This window comes from Lathyrus oleraceus, chromosome 1 (assembly GCF_024323335.1).
Source record: "Lathyrus oleraceus cultivar Zhongwan6 chromosome 1, CAAS_Psat_ZW6_1.0, whole genome shotgun sequence".
NCBI lineage: Eukaryota > Viridiplantae > Streptophyta > Magnoliopsida > Fabales > Fabaceae > Lathyrus > Lathyrus oleraceus.
In genome coordinates this window covers 157136133-157163358 of record NC_066579.1, presented here as the reverse complement: position 1 = coordinate 157163358, position 27226 = coordinate 157136133, and the positions used below count along the sequence as shown (strand labels likewise).

At 34.1% G+C, this 27226-nt stretch overlaps 1 protein-coding gene across 1 annotated transcript; it reads right to left on the bottom strand.

Moving 5' to 3' along the window:
* Positions 1-11817: 11817 nt before the first annotated feature.
* On the bottom strand, positions 11818-16145 carry LOC127115554 (cystinosin homolog). Its single transcript, XM_051047071.1, has 8 exons — positions 15974-16145; positions 15310-15442; positions 13068-13157; positions 12824-12948; positions 12664-12706; positions 12250-12367; positions 12073-12122; positions 11818-11966 (listed from the first exon to the last, which is right to left on the bottom strand). Exons 1-8 carry the CDS (start codon positions 16090-16092, stop codon positions 11862-11864), a joined length of 783 nt encoding a protein of 260 aa, XP_050903028.1. The 5' UTR covers positions 16093-16145; the 3' UTR covers positions 11818-11861.
* Positions 16146-27226: the final 11081 nt, after the last annotated feature.

The following is a 27226-nucleotide window of genomic DNA, read 5'->3' as shown; positions in this document are numbered from 1 at the left end:
TCTTGTGAAGTTTCAAAGATCAGAATGTTAGTTACCAGTTTCTGATGACATGATCTACTATCTGAGTCCAAAAACTTTCACGCTGATGATTAAGAATCAAATCCAAGTTAGAACATTGGGTACTTGGCATCAAGTTTTGAAGAATTGGAAAATTCGACATCATGCTATAAGGAAGTGTAACTTAAATAGTAATCAGACTTGGAAATTAAGCTTTTAAGAAGAATTCGTAACCAGGTTCTGAAAGTTCTTTTCAAAGAGAGTTGTTCTTCAAAGGTAATCAAGCTCTGAAAGAGAATTTCAAAGAGAACAAAAATTCAAGCTTTTGAAGATAACCAACTCCGAGGCTTCTTCAAAAGAATTCAACCAAGATATTGAAGTAAAGCTCATCAGAATGTTGATGTTAAAAAACCAGTGCTCAGGACAACATCAAGCAACTTCTGAAGATAAACCATATTCTGATGGAAGATCATTCTAGTACTTCAAAAAGATTAATCAGGAAAGTTCTCTTTCATTCTGATTTTATCTTTTTAGGATTATACATCTCAAGGGGAGCTTTGTGCTTATGTAAAATGTATTCTTCTGCGATTACCCTGTATAAAATTGTACATCAAAATACATGTTTTGTCATCATTAAAAAGGGGGAGACTATTAGAAAAAGATTTGGTTTTGCATCTATACCTTGAGTTTTGATGATAACAGTGTTGTATTTGTATGAGAACAATTTTGGTACCCTAATGGTTTGTTATTGTGTAGCTTTAACAACCGGTTCTGGTTCTGAGTATATGACGTGCAACGTTATCAATTTCTGAACAATAAAGTCCAATTCCACTTCTGCGACAGTCATAAGAAGTTCTGAAAGATGTTCAAAGTTGATGCTACCATGATCTTTATGTTTATGTGTTGATTCACTCCTGAGAAGCTTCTAAAGAGACACTATATTATTGCTGCAATATTCTCTCATTTTGTGCTTCTGGACGTGACTCTGATCACCAAGCTTCTGAAGTTATGTTACTTATCGGAAGATTATGAAGATCTCAAGTAACACGTTGAGGTTATCAAGGTCCTGACTGTAGAGTATGAAGACTTTGAAGATATTGAAGATCTCAAGCTAGACTATTGACGCTGTCAAGGTTCTGATTGAAGATTGTGATGTTTACAAATCCAACTTTATGTTTCTTCATTTCATGCTTCATCAACTCTCATCAGAAGTCAATGAACTTGATGATAAGATCAAATGGGAACATGATCAAATAGTATATAATACAAATCAAATATCCTTTCCACTACCTGATTTTATGGGCAAGGACAATAGTATACATGACACCTATCACTGAATTTGTGGGTGAAGGACAATATGCAATATCACTCCTTTCACAATCCAACAGTGGAAAATCGCTCTATTTGGTTTTTCCCTTTTTTCCCTTCAACGGTTTCTTTTCTTATGCTATATAAGTGGGACTTGGAGAATTGAAGAAAAACAAGAACTCAAAAGAATGCTGAAGCGCTGCTAAACTTGAAAAAGATATCATTCTTTAAACACACTTTTTCTTTAAGTAATTATTTATCATTTGTGTAAAATCTGCTTGCGTAGAAGCAACTTGTAACACACAAAATAGTATTCAAACTGATTATTTTATTCCTTAAGGAGACTAGGGTATATTCGGATCCTTGAGAAGACAAAGAAGGGTATTCTTTGTGAGTCCTTAAAGAAACTAAGGTATAGTCGGATCCTTGAGAAGGTAAAGAAGGTTATTCTTTGTGATTATTGTAATCAATTGATTATAATGGATTAAGTCCTTGTGTATAAGGAGAAATCACCTTGGCAGGTGGACTGGATCAACTTTGAGTTTCAAGCAAACCAGGTTAAAGATACTTGTGTTTTTTTATCTCTTTATTATTAACAGTTAAGTGGTGTTTTTGAGTTGGTAAAAAGCTTTTGTGTTTAAAACCCAATTCAACCCCCCCCCCCCCCACCCCTCCCCTCCCCCTCTTGTGTTTTCGCACCTTCACAACCAATTATTTTATTACCTTTGGTCATGTACTTTCTATAATTTCTTGTATGATAATCATTAAATTAATACAATCTTCATAGGATTGATACTCTTACTTAAAAACTTGTTATTAGTTTGAATGGGCATGCTTGCACATACATTATAGTGATACAAATTTTGGCGCCGTTGGTTGGGATTGTGTCACTCACATTTTTATTTTCAATGAATTTGTAAAATTTACATTCGAGCTTTTGATATTTTTTGTCTTATGGTGACACGACATCTGCATTAGTTGCTGCATGGGCATGTTGTTAACTCAAATATACAGAGAAGATCCAAATCCAAAAATAACTCTCACACTCATAAGGAGATTTCAAGTGGCTCACAACTATTGGGAACCTCTATTCATGCACCTATATTTCTTACTAAAATGAAAAAGGAAAATAATGGGACAATTTCTTAATTAAAATTTATTCTCTATCTTTTTTACTAATCATCTCAAGAAATAAGTGGGTATTGATATACCAAATCTTTTTCTTCTGTTGGGTATAATCCTCTAAATCGATCTCTATCTCTCATTCGAAACTATTGACAAAGTCCACTGGATTATTCTTAAACCACATATCTTTGATAGTGAAGTCAATTTGCTTGAAGATATAATTTCTTGAACCAAAAGCAAAATTCCCTTGAAACCACCATTTGAGAGAACTTACAGTGCATATCAGCTTGTCAAAAAGGGGCCTGGAGACCTTCCTGATAACCTTGTCATCCTAACTTAATAAGGAATGGAAGGAATCATCAGAGACATTAGTATTAGAGTTTCTCTCACTCTCATTTGAATTTTTTCTCTTGATCTATAAACTTCTCTTTTATGATTTCATAAAGTGTTTCATGCACAACATGATTGAGGGGCGCACAAAATATCTATCCTTGAAATTCTTCAAGGAATCCATGTATACTTATAAAAAATTATGATTTTTATTAAGAGAAACCAAACCCTGAGGTTGGCAAGGGCTAGAACACTTCTTCAAAACATGTAACAAATGAAAGAACATGAACAATATATGAGATCTCTTCTTATAATCTTACCAATATATGAGACCCCAAGTGATTAAGATCATCAAGATCAAAGTCATTAAAGGCTAATGTGACCCCCATCCAGGAGAAAAAACATTTGTACATGGGAAGGCGACATGCCTCAAAATGTACGTATGTTCTCATTTATGCCCAAGTATAGTTACCCACTAGTCGGAGGATGACCCGCATCTCTGTGTGACCACTCCAACCTGTCCTCGGTGCCTTAGAAAGTATGGAACCCCAAGATGTCACTATTCATCCAACAAAGTCTTCAACATTACTAGGGTGCTTTAACGACACTTTTCTTTTCATTTTCTCATCACTGTTCAAAGATAAAAAAATGAAGATCGCGAGTCTTACATATAAACCATTCCTCCAACTACCATGTTATATGCTCAACACTAAATGGGTGCTTGAAGTTACATTCTAAACACCGGGAAAACACACACACTTACTAAATCATGTCATGAAATATGTCATATTAATACGGGCTAGATTGAGTTCTCTATCATTGGGAACAGAGTCAATCATATTTGGTTCAGTGGTGGAAGATGCATCGTTGAGTTCTAAGAAAGGTATTCCTACAAATGGGTTTCTTGGGTTCTCCATGTTCAAACTCAAGTAAAATCTCAAAAGTTCAAAAAGGAAGAAAATAGAAAACCTTAGGTTTTAAGAAGTTTGGCCAAAAAAATTGAGTGTTCAAGTAGGTAATCGAACAAGAAACTAGAGTATGTAATCTTTCTCTGAAGAAAATGAAGTTCTTAGGGGAGAATATGGTAGTAAAATGGTCTATAAGAGGGTGGGGGGATAGGTTGTTCCTAAAAAGACCAATTTTCCAAAATTAGAGTTTAATAAAATGTGTACCAGCTGAAAAATATATAATAGATACAATTGGAGTGATTCCATATAACGACATGATATTCAGAAAATAGAACGTGACCACTGTAGCGGTAAAAGTTTTGAGATTAAGCTATTGATTAACTTAACTCATAAAGCAAAAGTCTTCACCACGCTTTTATTGTTTCCAAAGGAAAAGGGAAAAAGTACGAACAAAACCCGAAGAAGTTTTAAAACAAAACTGATGAAAAGATATAAGGGTCAGGGGGTTGGTTGTGTAAAGGGAAGATATTAGCACCATAAACATACATGGTACTACATGGGAACCTCTTTGAAAATATGTATATTTTGGTTTGAAAAATGTGTTGTTTGCTAAATATTGGAAAGATGGGGAAAGATATGTTTTTCTTTTATTTTGTGTTTGCCAAGACTCTTGAAGTCTCATGCCTACGTACCAACAAAGTGCAATGGAGGATCAAAACCTCATAGTTTGTGGTAAAAATAACAAAGATGTTTGATTTGATTCATTTTTAATGGAAAAGAATTTTATCATTTTAAGGAGTATACTCAACTAGTCGCCCACAAGCATAAGATCTTTGTATCATCATGAGAAGGGCTCCAACTTGGATAAGGATCAACAAGTATGCCACTAGCTCCCACATATGGAAAATAGTTGTATCAATACTATGGGATAGGAGAATTATATATCAACTATGGAAATGACTCATGTCTAAACTTTGAGAAAATTTTTAAAAGGAAAAGTGCACAAAAGACACAAAATGATTTAAATGAGTTATGTATTTTTTAGTCTTTTGAAATTGGTCTGAATATGCTTAAAATTGATTAGTATTTAATAGGAAAAAGGTTTTGAAAATCACTTGACAAAAAGTCAAGGTTTATTAAGAAAATGGTGCAAGTTAGAAAACAAGAAGATTTTTGAAAAGAGGGAGAAGACTTGAAAATTAAAGAAATAGAGGAGAAGAAAAGACTATCCTAGACCATAAAGTAAAAGTTATGGAGGAAAGATCTAACCAACAAATAGTAAGGTTTATGACAAAAGTCAAGCAAGAATTCCCTCATTTGGATAAAGTCTTAAGCAAGCCAAATAAGCAAATAATAATCCATGTATCAGATGAAACCAAAATAACCAAACCAAGTCTTCATAGAGAATTCCAAAGTCAAAGGCATCAGATGAATCCCAAGGTCTCAAATCACAATCTCCCAAAGCAAAGGGCAAGGTCCTAGCTATAAGTCCATAAATTCATAACAATGCTAAGGATACTAACCTCAAGTCCATGGATAAAGAAAACCAAAAATTTTAGGTTTTTTTCTTTATTAATGTTTTCTTTACAAGGAAATGAAAGAAAAGTCCAAATGGACAAAGAACAAATGACATAATCACAAATAATATGATATGGGATGCTATACTTAAAGTATAAACTAAATGACATAAAATAAAGAGCATAAAGTAAAGGACATTGAAGTAAAAGTTAATACAATAAACTATTAGTAAATGATGTTAGTAATCAAAAATGAAAGATGGCCTGGTCATTCTTTGGAGAACACTTAATTATTCACCCACAAGCATGAAAACATGAACCCATACATCATTATAAGATGAGTCCCAAATAAAATCAACAAGTATGCCATTAGCTCTCACAAATGAAAAGAGAGCAATATTTTCACACAATACCATGAGGAGTAGGAGACTTACAATATCACTTATAAAAATGCCTTTTCTTTCGGGACAAATTTAGTGCTATGTTAAGCAATCGTAATTGGACTTATATAGAAGTCACAACTATCTGAGACCGGCCAATAATAATGTTAGTGTTAATACATGCTAGAGAAGTGATATGTAAATCATTCTCCTAAAGTCATGCCACACAAAAAGAAAAAAAGGAATGATCAAGCATAAAAGCTAGGAGGATGGTCCATTACTTTAATCCATACTTCATGACACTTAGGACAAACTTATGCATCACTCCAAAGTACCTTAAATGATCCATGATCAATTAGGAGGTATATTTTAAATGATGAAAGTTCATCAAGCACCAATCCATACATCATGAACAACATGGGCACAAGTTATCCAATTGATCAAAGGGGAAAAGAAAGAGATGAAGAAGAAGGGGACAAGAGAAGCCACACTCAAATTGGACCAAAATTGATAAAGTCATCATCAAAATAAACCATCCATTTTGGTGGATTAGGGTTTTCACCCCATCAACACCGAAGATCCGTTGAGTTTGATGAGACTCATGATCCAAACCATCATGATCCAAGGCCAACAAAAGTTTATAAAGGTCACACAAATATAAAATACAATCAAATGAAATAAAAATGCACCAAAAGTATTTTTAAATAAATTTTAAAATATAAATAAAATGAAAAATTCATAAAGTCCTTCAAAACACTAAATAAATGGTCAAGAAAATTATGAGAGGTTGGAAATCAAATAAGAAGCGTGTAATAAAATTTTCAGAATTTAAAAATGCAGAAAATTATTTTTTAAACCAATTAAAACAAAGGAGAAAAGAGAAAATTCATGAAAAATAAAAAAAAATAGTGAAATAAAATATGAAAAAATAAAAATCAGATAAAGAAAAATAAAAGAGAATTTTAAAAATTATTTTGAGATTTTTTCGCTGAAAAATGAAATTAGTATGAATTTTAAAAGTAAAAGCAATTAAAAATAATAAAAGAAAAAGGATTAAAAATCAGAAAAACATGTAGCGTTGGATCACGCCTCATTAATTGACGTGGCATATCCAACACTCCTCAAGTTAGGACGCACAATGGAATGCAATATAACCAACACACATGATCCAATTCAAAATGAACCAATGAAAACATTTCATTTGTCCTACGTGTCTGGCCAAACTCAGACGACCTGGAACACTCCGGTCATCTTCTCCGGTGGACTCTCACCGGAGTTTCGTCGTTTGGTAAATTCAGAATACGAGACCACCACCATTGTGACCCTCTTCTCATCCCAAATTCAACCTTATGCTCTAAAATCATTTATCTAACTTGAGCAAGGGGAATTTCAGAGAAGTTTCAGAAGCAAGCAAGCCATGAAAAATAAAATTAAATGATGAACATGATCAATCAACACCAGATAAGTTAGGGGAAATCATCAGAGAGTGAAGGACTACATTGTGATAACTTGTTTGAGTTCAAATGATGCTCAAAACTACCTTGTCCAAATGGTGATCAAAAGTTGATGAAACTCGATCTAGTTAGAGCACTTTATAAGGTCTCAGAGCTTGGGAATTATTGCATAAGCTTCAGAGGATGCTAAAGATGCTAATGGAATCAAGAAATTGGGTTGAAATAAGTTGGAATCCAAAAAACGATAGTTGAGTTTTTCTGGAAAATTTCAAGTTGCAACGGAGATTTCTTGGCTCTCCAAAGCTTGGAAATTAATGCAATAGCTTCCTCTATTTATAGGTAATGTGTTTGGATCCAAATACGTGTGAAATGATACTGGATTCGTGCAAAACGAATTTGATCCGAATGTGAGAAAAATGTGACTTGCAACTCATCAAAACTCAACCAAATGATACATTTCAAAGGACAATTAACTTCTAGAGACTTGGTTAAACATGTTTAGGTCCAAAGATCATGCTAATTTGTCTTGGGATTGAGATTAGTGAAGTTCAAATTTCGAGCAATGGTAATTTCTTCAGTTCCAAGTCACCATGTTCAACCCAATGGGGCATCCTACTCAAGAAGCTTTTTAATCCCATTCTTTTTGCAATGTGTTTATATCATACAAAGATTACAATATGCCAAGAAAGATTGTATTTGGATGCTTGAGCATAAAGTTATGGCATGTTGAAGTTGGCATGAAAAACTGGTTATGTCTCAATGAATTCCATGGCCTTCCAATCATAATTTGACCTTGATCATTGAAGAAATTTTGTAGAAGGAATCACAAATGACATTGTGAAAAAAGAATAAGGCTCAAATGTTAAAAGTTGAAGAAGTTATAAATCTTGAAAATTGAGAAAAAGTCACTTGAAAATAGATCAAATTTCACTAAGTCCACAAATGACCTATAATGTCTCCAAACTTTTGATGATCCTCCAAGCATAACCGGCTCTTGTCAGTTAAAGAGAAGTTGTAGAGGATATTGATAAGAGTCATATTCAAAAAGAATCATTAAAGAATATTGAGAATTGAAGGAGTTGTGATCCTTGGAACTTTTACTTCAAATGTTGACTTTTTGGTCAAACCACTTAGAGCAAGCTTATGTACTTGGAGTTTTCTTGCATTTCAAGGTACATAGATGATCATATGAACTAAAAATAAGGTATCCTTGAATGTATATTGATTATATTTCTCATAGCTTGAAGTTACTTGTTGAAGAATGTATATAAACAAACACATGAACCAGTGACTTTCCTTGAGAAGTAAGCAACAAAACTTTGATGTACTCTTGCCCAAAATGAGATTGAGAGGTGCTTTAAAGCCTTTGAGATCATGCATTGAAACATAGATCCCTTGAGAATGAATGGTTGGCCACACCTTGATGAGTAATCAAAGAAAACCTAGCTGAGGAATCAAAGAAAACCTAGTTGAGGAATCATGCTTGATGCTCTTGATAACAAGCCCTACCTTGCACAATAAACTTAAAGAAAACATATTTTTCTATTTGATTAGTGGTCAAGAAATGGACGTATAAACACAAAGGTAAAACATTAATAAAGAGGTGCTTGATGATCCCTGTAAAAGCAAAACCCAAAGATGAGAGGGAGAGGGACCAAAAGGTGACCTTGTTTGTGTGCAAGGATACCAATGGTATGTGGGATCTTAGGGTTAAAAATTATGGTATGACAACCACAATGAAATTATTAAACAATCAAGTAACAATTAATATAATTTCGAATATACATGAGAAGTGTATTTCAAACTTATTTAATTGATAAAGATTCTAAAATCACAAAATTTCAGGTTTAATCACCAAGGAGATCATTCAGTGGCTTAATCTAACACATAACTACTTTTACACAAGAAATCGCTAAGAAATCAGTAAATCCTAATCATATGCAATTTCTAGAAAAGTAATAAAGCCTAAGCATACAATATATGTGCAAGAAATAAAAAAAGGTAAGGTTACACACACACACACACACACACACACACACACACACACACACACACACACACACACATATATATATATATATATATATATATATATATATATATATATATATATATATATATAGAGAGAGAGAGAGAGAGAGAGAGAGAGAGAGCATGCAAGATGTATAGTGGTTTGACTCATTCCCTCCTTGCTAGAGCTTAATCCACTATTCAATAGTTTCTCCATTGAAAATTCATAGGGTCTTCCACTATTTTATAAAGTTAATACAAGATTTTTTTGGTACAATAGAAATCAACAACACTAAACACTCCAAGTCAAAAAATTGCTTTTGTCAACATAAGTCTAAATTGATTTTCTTTTATGTTGTAGAAGTACACTGAATTGCCAATCTTTCAAGATCTTCACTTGATCTTGATCTAAAAATATTTCTAGACACAAATCTTGCTCTAAGCTTGCGTTATGCAGTGACATTTACTCAGTCTTATCTGTTTCTTGTCTGAGTCTTTATTCTACCCAAGAATTACTCGAAAACTCCTAACTTCGTTCCACAGTAAGCTTTACACCGTTCTATTGAAGTCTTCAATGGGGCATAAAGAACACTATTCTATTTGCTGGAAGTCAATATCCAAATACCACAGACACAAAGTGATTCTTTATCACAAGACACATAACAAAACTTCACAAAAAAATATTAGCTTCTCTAATGTACCTTGGATCTACCACTCACACTCAATCTTTATAGTTGAGCACCACAATTTAGATCACACAAGAACAACATTATAAGAAGCTTTTTTCGCATGGTTGAAACAAGGTAAAGATGTGTTTGTGAAAGGTAGAACACTCATGGATTTTTTTTATATATGTGCTAGAGGCCAGGCACAAAAGTGATAGGAAACGAAAACCGAGGTGAGTCAAATCCTACATTTATGATTTGAATCAGAGGAAAGAAAGACTTGAATCAAGGTGATAAAATTTAGATATGGTAAGCTTTAATTCGAATCATCATGTGATGCCAGTGATTCGAGTCAAGCAATTACTTGACTCAAATAATGGTTATTTTTTTGAAGTTTTGTTTAGTCATTATTCGAGTCAAAAGGAATCATGGTTCGAGTAATGAAATCTTCTGATTCAAGTAAGAGAATTCCCTGATTCAAATAAAAAATAAGTGCCAAAATCCTAATTTTCAAATGAATTTTTTATTTGCATAAATTATATTCTTGATTCGAATCACACATAAAAAATACGTTGTTTTAAGTTTTTTAACTTGTGATTCAAAGCACATGTATGTTGATTTTTGACTAACTTGCCCATGATAAAAAACACATTGAAAATGAATAAACCTAACTTATTGAATGTAAGGTGAGACATAAGGTACAGTATACGACATATGATCAAATTATAACCAAATTAATCAAAGCAGTAAATAAAAAAATGTTAAAAAGAAAAAGCACAACGATAACTCTGTTACCGACATTGAAGTTTCAGAAATGAGCAGGTGTTCTCTAAAAATACCCTTGAACGAAGAATTTGAAGCCTAAAGAAGCCATTTAATGGCCCATATCACTTCTTAAAGCAATAACTTCACTTGAGTATGCCTAGGCGTGTCACCTTCCTCCTTACGCATATCTGACACGCGACGACCATCGTCGTAGAAATATTTCATAAGCTCCATGTGCATTTAATACGCATATCCCCCATGCCAACCGCTCCCCACACTCAATGGATAACCTCATATACTTTTACGTCAACAATTCTCACTTCATGATAGACAAAAAAGACTCAAAGGCAGTTGTCCTAGGTTGGCCAAAGACCCACAACACTGACTCAGTCTCTTCAAGATGCTCAATGTACTAAGACTCAATCTCTTCAAGATGCTCAATGTACTAACATACATGTGGACCTCCCCTATCTTTCATCGCACATGAGCATGTCTCCCCTTTGAGCCACATGATGACAATTCAACGACCATCTACTTTCCACACCAGACAATCTATAGACAATTACAATAGTCTCTCATATATAAGCGTGATTCTAAGTAATGTCCATGTATGATTCATTATTGACTTGTAAAGTTTCATCTTAATCTCTTATCAATTTGAATGTTAAAGTGCAAAACTCTTTCGTAACCACCCTCTACGGTCATCAAAGAAACCTCTCCCCCATACAAGAAGCGTTTCATATATACCTTTTTCGCCTGATCAATCATCCTCCACTCCGAATCTAATTACTTCTAATTTTATCTTTTTCATACATTAAATAATAATAATAATCTTATATAATGATTTATAATTCGACTAAGGTGAGATAAGAGTTATAAAGTTATCCGTGGAGCATAACAAATATGCGGCCCAATTTTATTAAATGATTCGGATTTATTAAATATAAAAGTAACAAAGTTACAAATAAAAAAAACATGAAGAGTGTTATTAAAAAGAGTTCAAAATAACATGTATGTTACAAACCATATTGGAACAATGTTGTTTTATACCGAATAGTTGCATCAAAAAAAGTATTGTTCACACATGACACTAATTTTGATATACTGAGAAAAAAATGTATACTTATCAATCAATTAAAAACAGAGAAATATTACAAATATCTATTGAGTTATAAAATAAAATCAAACTATAAAAATCTCACTGTGTTAAAAACATCTCAAAATAATCTAATAATCCAAACAAAAATATCAAACAAAAATTATAAAAAAAAAAGCAAAAAAAAATTATATTTACAAATTCTAATAAAGCTAGAAAAATCATAGAAAACATATTCTATGATTATACATTGTAGTTTTAAATCTAAACTAGGAACTAATAATTCTAATGAAGAAATTTTGTGTACTAAACTGCATTAACAGGATTCTCTGACTTGTCAGCCTCTGATTTTTTGGGAGGATATAAACAATAATGTTGGCATATGAAAAGTATGTCAAATACGATAGATACCTACAATAAATAAATATTCCATCAAAATTAGCAAACTATAATATGAACATAAACAAATTATAAAATATTTAAATATTTTATAAAATAAGAGATTAGTATTTCATACCACTGCTACCAGAAGTTTTCCTATATTCCCATAGATATTCTTCGAAGAACCTAGAAAAAATATAATATATGTTAGTTCAAAAGTTAAAATATCAAAGAATGTTTTTTTATTAAATTAAATTGTTAAAATAAAAAAATATTAGAGAATATTTTTTAGTAAATTAAGGAGATAACACACCTTGATCAACTGATTGCATAATCATTTGCAAAAAGTTTGCTACCCCTCCAAAAAAATCAAGCAAAACCAATCCAATACTCCATCCTTCTGTACTTTTTCTCGTGAAATTAAACACTGCCTATATTCATAAATCGAGCATATATTAATTGAAAACATTTCAATAAAAAAACTTTTAAAAAATCAATAGTACATAATATTTTAGTTGTACCAATAAAAAATATTTTAAAATATTTTCAGTACAGCCCAGTCTGCAAAAATTATTTAAATCAATTTAAATAATAGTGTTACACTAATTTATAAAGTTTACTTTAATATAATAGCTTTAAATAAATTATCATCTATGTTAACTCATGTAATATTAATTAAGTATTTTTATAATTGATAAAGAAATGAATATATGGATAAATCTCTCACCTGTGGAATGTATTTAATAATTGTCAATGCAACTTGGATACCACTGTAACATAAAGATAAATTTCAACATAAATCATAACCAAAAAAATAAATATAAATTAGAATAACCAATTAATGTGATTAATCAAAAGCTAGAATAATATATATAAAAAAAACATACTTGAATATAGAGATTAGCCAAAGCCAACTACGTGAAGGCAAAGCTATAAAGGCACAAACTATTGAAGCTAATGTCACTATTACTGTCATTCCTGCAGTTGTTCTCGAGAGTTTTTGACCTCCACGCTGCATGAAAAAACTTTCAATTTTTAGAATAATAATCAATTATTAACAAGAATATTATTTATTTTGAAAAATATAAACAAAAATAATAATGAGGGTTTATCAAATAGAAGAAGTATTACGTCATAAATTCCTATTTGGTATAAAGTGAATGCAGAAAGTAGAACAGCATGGGCTGAGAATGCAACATCATTTAATGCCACAGGATTCATCTGAAAAAAAACAAAATTAAAAAGTTCAGTTTTCTCACACAATATATCTTTTAATAGAAAAGGCTTGAGAAAAAAAAACTACATATATACCAAACCAAAAACAAAAACAAACCTAATAAGACGAAAAGCAACACATCATCGTGAGAAAATTGAAATGAAATAAATTCGAGCAATTGTATAAAAATAAAAGAGAACACAAATAAATTCAAAAGTATCTGCGTGAGTCACACTTTCAATTAAACTTAAATCGAACGGAGCATGAAAATGAATTCATTTCCAAGTTAAATCGATTATCAAATTCACTAAGGGATTAACCGACAAACTCCCTAGACAAATTTCTAAATAATTCAGACCATTAGGTACTATATTGAAAACATATACATGTCTGAGATTTCTTACTCTGACCTAACCCTTAACCCTTAAAAAAAAAACAGAACCCCTAAGATCGGACGGGGAAGAGATAAAAACATCATAATCTATCTAAACACCTTATATTAAATCAATAAGATAACTTTCAAGTTAAACCTGAGTGAGTCACACTTTCAATTAAACTTAAACAGAATGAAGCATGAGAATGAATTCATTTCCAAGTTAAACCGATTATCAAATTCACTAAGTGATTAGATTATCAAATTCACTAAGTGATTAACCCACAAACTCCCTAGACAAATTTCTAAATAATTCAGACCACTACATACTATATCTTACTCTGACCTAACCCTAAAAAAAACCAGGACCCCTAAGATCAAACGGGGAAGAGATAAAAACATCATCATCTATCTAAGCACCTTATATCAAATCAATAAGACAACTTTCAAGTTAAACCTGAGTGAGTCACGCTTTCAATTAAACTTAAACAGAACGGAGCATGAGAATGAATTCATTTCCAAGTTAAACCGATTATCAAATTCAGTAAGTGATTAGACTATCAAATTCACTAAATGATTAACCAACAAACTCCCTAGACAAATTTCTAAATAATTCAGAGATACTATATTGAAAACATATACATGTCTGTGATTTCTTACTCTGACCTAACCCTTAAAAAACCAAGACCCCTATGATCGAACGTGGAAGAGATAAAAACATCATCATCTATCTAAGCACCTTATATAGAATCAATAAGAGAACTTTCAAGGTAAACCTGAGTGAGTCACACTTTCAATTAAACTTAAACAGAATGGTGCATAAAAATGAATTCATTTCCAAGTTAAACCGATTATCAAATTCACTAAGTGTTTGGATTATCAAATTCACTAAGTGATTAACCGACAAACACCCTAGACAAATTTCTAAATAATTCAGACCACTAGATACTGTATTGAAAACATATACATGTCTGAGATTTCTTACTCCTACCTAACCCTTAAAAAAAAACTAGGACCCCTAAGATCGAACTCGAACTGGGAAGAGATAAAAGCATCATCTATCTAAGCACCTTATATCAAATCAATAAGACAATTTCCAAGTTAAACCTGAGTGAGTCACGCTTTCCATTAAACTTAAATAGAACGGAGAAGGAGAATGAATTTATTTTCAAGTTAAACTGATTATCAAATTCACTAAGTGATTAGATTATCAAGTTCACTAAGTAATTAACCGACAAACTCCCTAGACAAATTTCTAAATAATTCAGACTACTAAATACTATATTGAAAACATATACATGAGATTTCTTACTCTTACTTAACCCTTAAAAAAATCAGGACTCCTAAGATCGAAGGACCCCTAAAATCGAACAGGAAAGAGATAAAAGCATCATCATCTATCTAAACACCTTATATCAAATCAATAAGACAACTTCACAAATAAATGATTCATAACCTCATCATGTCATAAGCAAACCTTGCAAGATTTTTCTTAATTTATAAATAATAATAATAATAATAATAATAATAATAATAATAATAATAATAATAATAATAATAATAATAATAATAATAATAATAATAATAATAATAATAATAATAATAATATATCCTAAGAAAGAGGGATGTAAATATAATTTTGACTAAGCAACAAAAAGAGTAAATAGTCAAATAAGTAGAATCTTACAAAGGAGTAAAAATAGGGTTTATTAACCTAGTTACACGTTTAAATTAAAGAAAATCATATCATATAATAGAAATTTAATAATAATAAATCAAATTACCTGTTTGTGGCCATATTTATTTCCATATTGCTTTTGAACATAGGGGCTGAAGTAAAGAGATGCATTGTAGATCATGTAGTAAACTTGCTTAATCGTGTTTAGCAGAGCATAATCAATGTTTAACCCTACAACACTAATCAGCCATAAAAAAACAAAACTCAAATCAAACAATAACAATGAAAAATATAACAATAAATGTATTCATATCTTAAAAATTATATATTTTGTTAAACACTTTCCATTCTTTAATTGTTTTATCATAGATTGAAAACCCTAACCATGAATTCTTAACTCTTTTTTGGTGAACTCATTTACATTATATTAGCCTTAAGAACTATACTCATTTTTATTCTAATGATAAAACCTTTAAAAAGATTAAAATGATTTTCATAAATTACTTCATATCAAATAAAAATGTTAATAAATCTCAATCATATATAAAATTTAAAAAATCAATTATCAGCTATAACATCAAGATTCTTCAGATTTTTAGAGAAAAAAAAACTTAAGAACATTATTTTTCAATGTTGTCTTTATTACAAGTATATTTTTATATCTGCGATTTTGAGTGATAACCGAATCTAATTAAAAAACAAACATATTTTAGGAATCAAAATCAACCTAAATTAAAAACTGTGAGTAAATGAATAATTAGGGTTCATACCTTTTTCTTTTATAGTTCAAATAGACTTGTGGATAGAAACTAACAGACCAACAAAAGAATGCAGACCATCCCAAAACTTCATATGCCACACGACATGGAATTGAATTCCAAGAAGCCATGCAAGAATTTTTTTCACTAAAACCTAAAACTCAAACTCTAACAATGTAATGTGTAATTACAAAACTTTGATGCGTAATTTGAAGCATCTTATACGTGTTACATTTTATGATGACTCAAACTAATTATGGTTAAGAGTAAGCCCTAGTCATTAGTGTTAGGTGTTCTAATAATAGCTTATTAATCTCTTTAGTATTGACCTTAGAATTTTCTTGAGCAAAAAATTAGAGAGTAATTAGTTGAAATTGATTTTGGATGCAATGTTGGCTAGGTTCATTTTGCATCTTTTGAATTTGTTTGGTGTAGAGAGAAAATGAAAAAAAAAATTCAGTAAAAAAATATATTGGAATTTTTTTTCTTTCTTAAAATGAGTGACTTGAAATTTTTTGTAACGTTATAAAACATGAAAAATGAGAAATGGTCTTTATTAAGTTGTTGAGTCAGACTATTTTGTAGGAAGAAGCGGCAATAATAATAGTAATAATATCTTATAAATGGAATTTATTTTTGTTGTTATTTTATGAGAGCATGATAGTTGCACTACTTTAATTACTATCATTTTGAAGAATTAATAACTAATATTGAAAATTAGTTTTTATAATTATAAAATAGTTGTCGCAATTGAATATTTTTTAGAAGGCAAAGAGCTTAGGAACAAAGAAAAGGGAAACAATGTCTTTAAAATCATGATAATAATGGTGTTGTGATATATTTATAAAAGATCCGCATGGGTGACATAGGATCAACATGTCTAACGGTATGTCGCCTAGACATGACTCTGCCCCACCAATGGCTCATCGTGGGGAGAAAACATGGATAGTGACGTGTATGTTGTTCATAACCATCGGTAGAAATAGTTATGACCATGATTTCTAAGTAGAGGTAGTCCATGAGTTTTATGGTCAAGGCAGAACAATTACTACTTCTTAGGATCCCCCAAATCCAGGCTCATAGATCTCTATGAATATTTCAACCTTAAGATTGAGGAAAGACAATCTCATATTCACCTAAAATACCCCAGTAACAGAGCATATCACCCTCACGAGCTTGCTCTAACCCCACAGAAAACACCACTAAAACATGGCTCCTCATCCTTGAGAGCTTACTCTAAAACCCCAAAACACTGAAGTCTCTAGTAACCCTTACCAGCATAGGGTTGCTATGCATTTATACTTTTTTTAGTAAGTACAATAGTGCCCACTGTGGATCCACAGTGAAAGGCCACACCTTCCATTGTTACCACCACTTTGACACTTATCAAAGTCTTCACTCCTATTCCTAACTGTCCCCAATCATGGTTGTTAGGAGGGAACAATCCCTCGCACAAGAGGATACTAAAGCACTACTACGGAAAACACCCATCACAATGGTTGAAAAAGGGATACAACCATGCTGAACTAACTGTTGTGAGGTAAGGTGTGATTGTATGTACGAATATTTCCACCACAGTCGTGCAACCGTAATTATAAGCTATGTAGCGCGCGATCTACCACAACGGTTAACTTAAACACCAACTGTGACATTCGTCAATGCATAACATTTAACAATGGTTGATATAAACAATTGTTGTGATATATACAACTGAGTTTATTATAAATTACGTGGAATTCTTATTTCGCCAATGCTCCTTAAACATATAACATTTCAATCTGATCTAGAACATTATAATGTGACAAATTAAGTTATATTAGAATAATAAGTTCACGTTTAAAGCTTGATAAGAGTTCTTCAACTCCTTATCCATCTTTTTCTCTTTAATAGTTATAACTTTGTTTAATGATTGTAGATCTTCAACCGCATATTCCTTCACCACTAGTTCATTCTGCAAAATATAATTTACTTTACAAACAAAATTAGAGGTGGAGAGAATGGTGGTTGAATATATACAATCATTAAATAAAGTTTAAATAGTTAAAGAACAATATGCAAATAACAAATTAAAGAAATCTTGTCAAGAATTAAACATGTACTTGTTTTCTAATATAACTTTATCTATCATATTATAATTTTCTAAAGCAACCTGAAAAGTTATATATTCGGTAAGGGATTGGAAAAACATTCAAACTACATAATATAGAATAAACTCATCTTTTAAACAAACATTAACAACAATATTTATCAACAACAAATCTTAAACAACATACACGAAGAACGTTTCAGAAACTCACATGTCCCATAATAGCGTCCACAATGAAATAAGGATGAAGCTGAAGTTAGAGCTGCAAACTTGTGTCTATTTTGAATGTATGTCATTATGAATATTTCACAAAAGTTTGCAACACTCACTTTAGTTTCGTCCTCAATATTGAAACAAACATCCCTACCTACAAGTCAAAATAAGCAGAAAGTTCAAACATTATGAAATAAGCTATTAAAACATAAATAATAATATATAAACAGAATTTGTAACATAAACTATAATGAAGACGAACCTGTAAAGTAGCCATTTTCTAAGATTTGATAAAACAAAGAAATACTTCGAAGAAGACGAGTTGGATGGATAAGTTTGGTGTTTCCATATGAGAGAGACGAGTGAGAGAGATGTTAGGGTTTTTTTAGAGAGACGGGTGAAGAGATGTTAGGGTTTTGTTTTGAGAGAGATGACTGTAATGTACTGAAACGAGAGAGGATTTCTCTTATATATAAATAAGTAGCATATTTCACTACGGTTGAAAATACAAAACCATGATGAAATGATTGTAACTTACACCATGGTTGATTATAACAACCGTGGTGATATAAAAGGTCAAGCCCATTATGTCACGATAAATGGAAAATTATTGGTGCTGAGATTCGAACCGTTTCACTCCAGGCACCTTTCACTATGGTTTCTATCAATGACCATTGTGAAATGTCCTTTAGTAAATACCAAAAGAGCTCCACAAAAACGATTTCAACGATTAACAAGAAGACCGTTGTAAAATTGGTGTTACAAAAGGTCTATTTTGTAGTAGTGGAGGTAACATCAATTCTAAAGCCATCGCAAAGATGCGTGTCGTCAGGGATGAGTTGCGTTGCAAAAAACCAAACTCTGGAGGACAACATCCTTAACATTCAAAAACACCATTAAAAGGCTACCCCTATTAGAGGAAATGGAAGCGCTAGATCCCTATTCCCTCTTAGACGAGATATGGGAAGTACTTATCCCCGAAGGTTTCAAGCCTCTCTCCTTGGAAAAGTTTGATGGACATGGTGATCCTTACGAGCATGTAGCCTCCATGAACACACAAATGGCCATTATCGAAGCACTCTATTATATGAAATGGAAGCTTTTTTATCTATCACTTTCAGGGATGCAGCCCTACGATGGTACATGGGCCTATCCCGAGCTTCCATCGCAAGCTAACAAGATCTAGTGAAGAAACTTGTACACCAGTTCGCAGAAAGTCAACATAGAAAGATGTCCATCACCAACCTTTTTAACATTTGACAAGGTCCCTTAGAGTCACCGAGGAAATACCTCTGCCGTTTCAAAGAAGCCACCATAAAAGTCATCCACCTGAACCAATAAATGTTTGTAGGAGCATTTCAAAATGGTCTAAAAGTAGGCCACTTTAATGAGTCCCTCTTCCAAAGGAAAGATAATGATATGAAATCCTCGAATGATGAAGAAGAAAAAAAGGCCAACATCTGTCTAATGGAAAATCATCAAGACGATGAGCCAACCTCTCACTTCTCTTATCATGATTTTGTTAGAATTAGATTAATAACGATTGATCAAAATATACATTATTTAAACCGGTAGTGTGGACACTTTTGAAGTCATCTTTGTGTTGCTCATCTACAGTTTAGCTTTGTTCCCTAACATTGACGATTTTATTGATGTTAACGCCATTAGAATCTTCTTGATTGGGAATCATGTGCCTACTATGTTGGGTGATATGTACTTCTCTTTGCATCTGAGTAATTCTAAAGGTGGTTGGACTATTGTGTGTTGTGTTCCTCTTCTGTACATGTGGTTTATTTCTCACTTGCCTCAGACGCCTGCTTTTATGGAGAACAAGCAATGTCTATGGTGGTCTCAGAGACTTATGTCTCTCACTAATGATGATATTATTTGGTATAATTTTGCATTGGGTAGCTTGGACATTATTGACAGTTTTTATGAATTTTCTAATGTGCCTTTCATTGGTATACAAGAAGGAATCAACTACAACCCTGCTTTGGCTCATCGTCAACTTGGGTTCCCTTTGAGAGACAACCCTAATAACGCTCAGTTAGAAGGACTTTTCTATCAAGAGGGTAAAAATCTCCAACATTTGAAGCAGAAGATGGTACATGTTTGGTATAATATGCACAGGAAAGGAAGATCCGAGCTTGGTCCGCGAAACTGTATAGCTTTGGAAGCTTATACTACTTGAGTGAAGAAGAGAGCTTTAGAATTAAAGATGTCGTATTCATGTGAGAGACCTATGTCTTTGGTTGTGGCTGAGAAATTAACTCTCCCTAATCAAGGTGTGGAGGAGTTGGAAGACGCACTCGCCAAGATGAAGCAAGAGAGAAATATGTGGGAAGAGTGGTTTCGTGCTTTAAGCCGAAAGCATGAAGAGTTGCAGCTTGAGTCAAAGGATAAAGACGCACTTATTGAACTTCTTGAAGACCGAGCCGTGAAGAGACAGAGGGAGCCAGAGGATCCATCTTCCTCTACTATGCCTCAGCCTTCTGGTGCTTGGAAGAAGATTGTTGATCAGCTTGTCCTTGAGAAGGCTTAGATGAAGATATCTTTTGAGACCGAGATTCGACGCATCCGAAGGAAGTATGCGCCTACAGCCATATCATCTAACACCGTTGTTAGGGGATCCTTAGGATTATTAGTTTCGTTTTCTCTTGTATTTGTACTTTGGTTTCTAAAATCATACTCAGTGTAATCCTTCCAAATTTTATGAATAAAAGAGATTTTTATGGTCAATCAATTTTTTATAATTATATTTGCAAATAAAACAATGTGTTCCTTGAAATTTAAAATAAACAAAAACATTGCACTTCATGCATCATTTGTATAACAGGTTTTCTTCTACCAGATGTCTTATCAGTTATTCTTCTGTGCTTCAGCCAAGCTGACTCACCGATACAACACTCATGCTAATCAACGTAGAATTATGGAGCATTTGAAACAAGAGAACAGAGAACTGAAGGATGAGATTGCTCGGCTGAATGCCATGATGGAGTCTTTTCTTGCTGCACAGAATCAGTCTTTGCCAACTCTCGCAACTCCTCCCTAGAGGACTGTCATCTTTGAGGTTGCTACCTTGACTATTCCTGCTGCTGCTACTCAATCCGGTCCAACTATGCCTGCTGGATTCCCGTGGGGGATTCCACCAAATTTCATGCCTGAAGGGTTTGCACCCAAATTTGCTTCTATGCCGGCATCTAGCCCGGTCATGTCTGTGCCACCTCCAGTTGTTCATACCTTGCCTCATGTTGAGGACACCATCTACCATTCTGAGCCGTCTGAGGGCCCATATGTTTATGAGAAAATGGATGAAATGAAGGATCAGTTCCTCGAGCTACGAAAGGAATTAAAAACGTTGAGAGGAAAAGATTTGTTTGGTAAAAGTGTTGCTGAACTTTGCCTAGTACCAAATGTGAAAATCCCGATGAAATTCAAAGTCCCTGACTTTGAAAAGTATAAGGGAAATACTTGTCCACTTAGCCATCTTGTTATGTATGCCAGAATAATGATCAGTTATTGATTCACTACTTTCAAGACAGTTTGACTGGTGCTGATCTGAGATGGTATATAGGTCTAGATAGTGCAAGTGTTCGCATGTTCAATGATTTGGGAGAAGCTTTTGTTAAACAGTATAAGTATAATGTGGAAATGGCGCCTGATAGATACCAGCTGAGGTCTATGTCTCAGAAGGATAAGGAGACGTTTAAAGAATACGCTCAAAGATGGAGGGAACTTGTTGCTTAAATTAATCTTCCATTGGAAGAGAAGGAGATGACGAAGATTTTCCTGAAGACACTAAGTTCGTTTTATTACGAGCGCATGATTGTCAGTGCCCCCAATGACTTTACCGAGATGGTAAACATGGGGATGAGGTTAGAAGAAGGAGTTCGTGAGATACGTTTGTCTAAGGAAGAGGTTTCGTCCTGCAAGAAGTATGGAAGTGGTTTTTCTAGAAAGAAGGAAGGGGAAACCAATGTAGTGTCCGTGGGTAGGCAGAGGAGGCCTCATGTCAGAAGAAATCCTCAATTGCGTCAGCATCAACATCAAGTTTCATCAGTAATTCCAGTATTTTCAAACAATTCCAACAATCAATCAGTTCTAATTCAGCAACAACAACCGCAACAAAGAACCAACTACAACAACAACAATAATCAACAACAAAACTTCGAGAGGAAGAAGGTCTCTTTTGAACCTATTCCTATGTCATGCGCCTAACTCTACCCATCTTTGGTTCTCAAGAACTTACTTCAACCAAGAAATCCACCTCAAATTCCCGAGCCACTTCCATGGTGGTATAAGCTTGAACTCCACTGTGCCTTTCATCAAGGAGCTCCCGGCCATGATATTGAGAACTGTTACCTGTTGAAGTATGAGGTACAAAAACTTGTGAAGAGTGGGATGGTGTCCTTAGAGGATCGTGCGCCGAATGTAAAAGTCAATTCATTGCCCGCCCATGGTAACTCTTCTGTCAACATGGTAGATGGTTGTCCTAGAGAATATAAGGTTTATGATGTTCGCCATATCAGACATTCTTTGGTTGCAATTCCCAGAGATATCTGTTCGGTATGTGACTGTGAACATGAACATGATGGTTGTGTGGTATGCAATGTGAACCCTCAAGGATGTGTCATTGTCAAGAGGGACATTTAGAGATTGATGGATGAAGGGCTTATCCAAGTTTTTCAGTCAAGAGAGGTAGATGATGTCAATGTGATAGTACCAGTGTTTAAGACCCCTGAGTGGGTAGTAATTCAATTTGATAGTAGCAGCAGCAACATCATCAATAAATCGGTATTGCTCTTAGTAATACGATTAGCGGGCCCTGTCTTATATGCACCTGATAAAGTTGTTCCTTATCAGTATAATGCCACCATGGTGGAGAATGGTCAAGAGGTTCTATTGCCTACGATAAATTTTGTTGTGAATATAGTTGATATTGCGAAGGTGACCCGTAGTGGTCGTGTATTTGGCTCGATCGTTCCCAAGGAAGTAGAGGTTGTCTCAGCCAGTAAGAAGGTGGATGTACCTGTGGTGAATCTGGTTAGTGCTTCAGTTTGTCAGTCTGGTGAATCCAGCAAGCTAAAGCCTAATGATAATGATGAGGTACTACGATTTATCAAGAAAAGTGAGTTTAATATGGTGGAGCAGCTACTCCAAACTCCATCAAAGATTTCGGTGTTGTCTACGTTGATCATGATGTAACTGTGGATCAATTCGACCACATTATGGCTAACATTACTTCTTGTAACAATCTGAGTTTTGTGATGAAGAGATTCCTGAGGAAGGAAGAAATCATAATTTGGCGCTCCATATTTCGATGAACTGCAAGGAGGATGTGTTTTCCAATGTGCTGGTTGATACCGGTTCTTCGTTGAATGTACTCCCGAAATCAACCCTGTCTAGGTTATCCTATCAAGTTGCCCCGGTGAGGTATAATGGCATGATCGTTAAAGCGTTTGATGGTTCTCGAAAAATCGTCATTGGAAAAGTGAACCTCCCAATAAAAATAAGTCTGAGTGATTTCCAAATTACTTTTTAGGTAATGGATATCCACCCGGCCTACAACTGCTTATTGGGGAGGCCATGGATTCATGAAGCAGAAGCTGTAACATCTACTCTGCACCAGAAATTGAAATTTATGAAGAATGACAAGCTTGTCATTGTTGGTGGAGAGAAAGCGCTCTTGGTGAGCCATTTGTCATCTTTTACATATGTTGAAGCTGAGGAGGAGGTTGGGACTCCATTCCAAGCCTTGTCTATTGCGGAGGTGAAGAAAACTGGGGCACCCATGTCTTCTTTCAAAGATGCTCAGAAATCTATTGAGGCAGGCAGTACAGATCAGTGGGGTTGTATGATAGAAGTTGACGATAACAAGAATAGAGCCAGGTTGGGATTTCAACATGGGTCGTTCAGTAACAAAGCTGAAGAAGTATAACCTAGTTTTTGTAGTGGAGGGTTCATTCATGGTAATGAACACCACTCAGCTGCTGTAATTGAGGATGATGAAAACAAAGATTGTGCTGACTTTGTGATGCATGGAAAAACTTGCAACAATTGGGTTGCTGTTGATGTTCTCGTTATTGTCCATCACTCTAAGTAATTTGTTTTCCATATTTTAAGAAAAATCCTTCTCCTATGCCTAAGGGAGAAGTGAACATTATTAGGTATTTCTTAATTATCATTAATAAAATATAATTCTATTCATCCACATCTATGATGTTTTATTTTTACTTTTTGCCTTTCTGAAAATGGAAATCACAAAAAACATAAATAAATAAATAATTGTCCATCTGCATAATATTTGGTCGCATCACTTCTCTAAAATCAAAATATCAAATCATTATGCAGGTTGGTTCCCAAACCCATTGAATACGATGATCCTACTCCCTCTCCAAACATTGATTACCCTGTGTCTGAGGCTGAGGAAGAGACTAATGAAGAAGTATCTGATGGATTATCTTGTGTACTTGAGCACGAGGAAGAAGCCATTCAGCCGTTTGAAGAGCAGATTGAGCTAGTCAACTTGGGTTCCGAAGATGATGTGAAGGAAGTCAAGATTGGGTCTCAACTATGTCCAGAGGATAAGAAGGGGTTGATTGATCTTATTCGAGAATATTCAAATGTGTTTGCTTGGTCCTATCAAGACATGCCTGGTTTGGATTATGAGATTGTGGAGCATAGATTGTCGTTGAAGCCAGAGTGCCAGCCAGTCAAGCAGAAGTTGAGGAGGACTCATCCTGAAATGGCAGTGAAGATCAAAGAGGAAGTGCAGAAACAAATTGATGCTGGTTTTATTGTTACCTCTGAATATCCGTAGTGGATGGCCAATATTGTGCTTGTTTCGAAGAAGGATGGAAAAGTCTGTATGTGTGTTGATTATAGAGATTTGAACAAAGCTAGTCCGAAAGATGATTTCCCTCTGCCACACATTGATATGTTGGTAGAAAATACAACTAAGTTCAAAGTCTTTTCATTTATGGACGAATTTTTCGGTTATAATCAAATTAAGATGGCACCCGAAGATATGGAGAAGACCACATTCATTACACCCTGGGGAACATTATGTTATAGAGTGATGCCTTTCGGTTTAAAGAATGCCGGTGTAACATACCAGAGAGCTATGGCCACTCTTTTTCATGATATGATGCATAGAGAGATTGAAGTTTATGTTGATGACATGATTGCCAAATCAAGTGATGAAGAAGAACATGTTGAGCGTTTGTTGAAGTTATTCCAGCGTTTGAGGATGTATAAACTCCGCTTCAATCCCAATAAGTGTACTTTTGGTGTTCGTTCTGCTAAGTTGTTGGGCTTTATTGTTAGTGAGAAGGGTATTGAAGTTGATCCTGCCAAGGTCAAAGCAATACAAGAGATGCCTGCGTCCAAAACTGAGAAGCAAGTCAGAGGTTTTCTCGGCTGCTTGAATTACATCTCAAGATTTATATCGCATATGACTGCCACATATTCACCTATATTCAAGCTTCTTAGGAAAGATCAGTCTTGTGATTGGATCGAAGATTGCCCGAAAGCTTTTGACAGTATTAAAGAGTATCTGCTTGAGCCTCCAATTCTTTCTCCACCTGTTCAAGGAAGACCATTGGTTATGTATTTGACTTTGCTCGATGATAGTATGAGTTGTGTTCTTGTTCAGCAAGATGAAACGGGAAAGAAAGAATATGCAATTTACTACCTCAGTAAGAAATTCACCGACTGTGAGACTCGGTATTCTATGCTTGAAAAGACTTGTTGCGCATTGGCTTGGGTTGCTAAGCGTCTGCGCCAGTATATGTTGAATCATACTACTTGGTTGATTTCCAAAATGGATCCAATCAAGTACAATTTTGAGAAGCCTGCTTTAACTGGGAGGATTTCTCGTTGGTAGATGTTGTTATATGAGTATGATATTGAATAGCGATCTCAAAAAGCTATCAAAGGTAGTGTCTTGGCTGACCATTTGGCTCATCAACCGATTGAAGACTATCAATTAGTGCAGTATGATTTTCCTGATGAAGAGATCTTGTACCTGAAAATGAAAGATTGTGATGAACCATTGCTTGAAGAAGGGCCAGAACCTGGTTCCCGTTGGGGCATGGTATTCGATGGAGCTGTTAATCAACATGGTAATGGCATTGGGGCAGTGATTATTACTCCTCAAGGCACTTATTTTCCATTTACAGCTAGATTAAATTTCAAATGTACGAACAATATGGATGAGTATGAAGCTTGCATTATGGGGCTTGAAGAGGCCATTGATCTCAGAATCAAGTATCTTGACTTCTATGGAGATTCAGCTTTGATTGTGAATCAGACCAAAGGTGAATCGGAGACGAATCAACCCGATTTAATACCATATAGAGATTATGCGAGGAGGACTTCAACTTTCTTTACAAAGGTTGAGTTTCATCATATCCCTCGAGATGAAAACCGGATGGCAGATGCTCTTGCAGCGTTGGCTTCAATGATTATGGTGAAGTTCTGAAATGAAGTCCCTAATCTGACCGTGATGCATCCTTATAGGTCAGCTCATGTGTTTGTTGTTGAAGAAGTCAAAGATGAAAAGCCATGGTATTTTGATATCAAATGTTTTCTCCAAAGTCATATCTACCCGCATGGGGCATCTTTGAAAGATAAGAAGACTTTGAGAAGATTAGCTGGAAACTTCTATTTGAATGGTGATGTGTTGTACAAAAGAAACTTCGATATGGTTTTTCTCAGATGCGTGGATAGACACAAAACAGACCTGTTGGTGACTGATCTCCATGAAGGTTCCTTTGGTGCTCATTCCAATGGACATGCTATGGCTAAGAAGATGTTAAGAGCAGGTTACTATTGGCTGAAAATGGAATCTGATTGTTGCAAGTTTGTGAAGAAATGCCACAAGTGTCAAATATATGCAGATAAGATTCATGTTCCTCCGACACTGTTGAATGTCATTTCCTCTCCATGGCCCTTCTCCATGTGGG

Excerpts from the sequence above, each read along its gene's own strand:
- LOC127115554 (XM_051047071.1), bottom strand. The coding sequence starts at position 16,092 with ATGGCTTCTTGGAATTCAATTCCATGTCGTGTGGCATATGAAGTTTTG. Across the intron at positions 15,443-15,973 it reads TTGAACTATAAAAGAAAAAG|TGTTGTAGGGTTAAACATTG; the intron begins GTATGAACCCTA and ends ATGGCTGATTAG. Across the intron at positions 12,123-12,249 it reads TATGCAATCAGTTGATCAAG|GTTCTTCGAAGAATATCTAT; the intron begins GTGTGTTATCTC and ends TATTTTTTCTAG.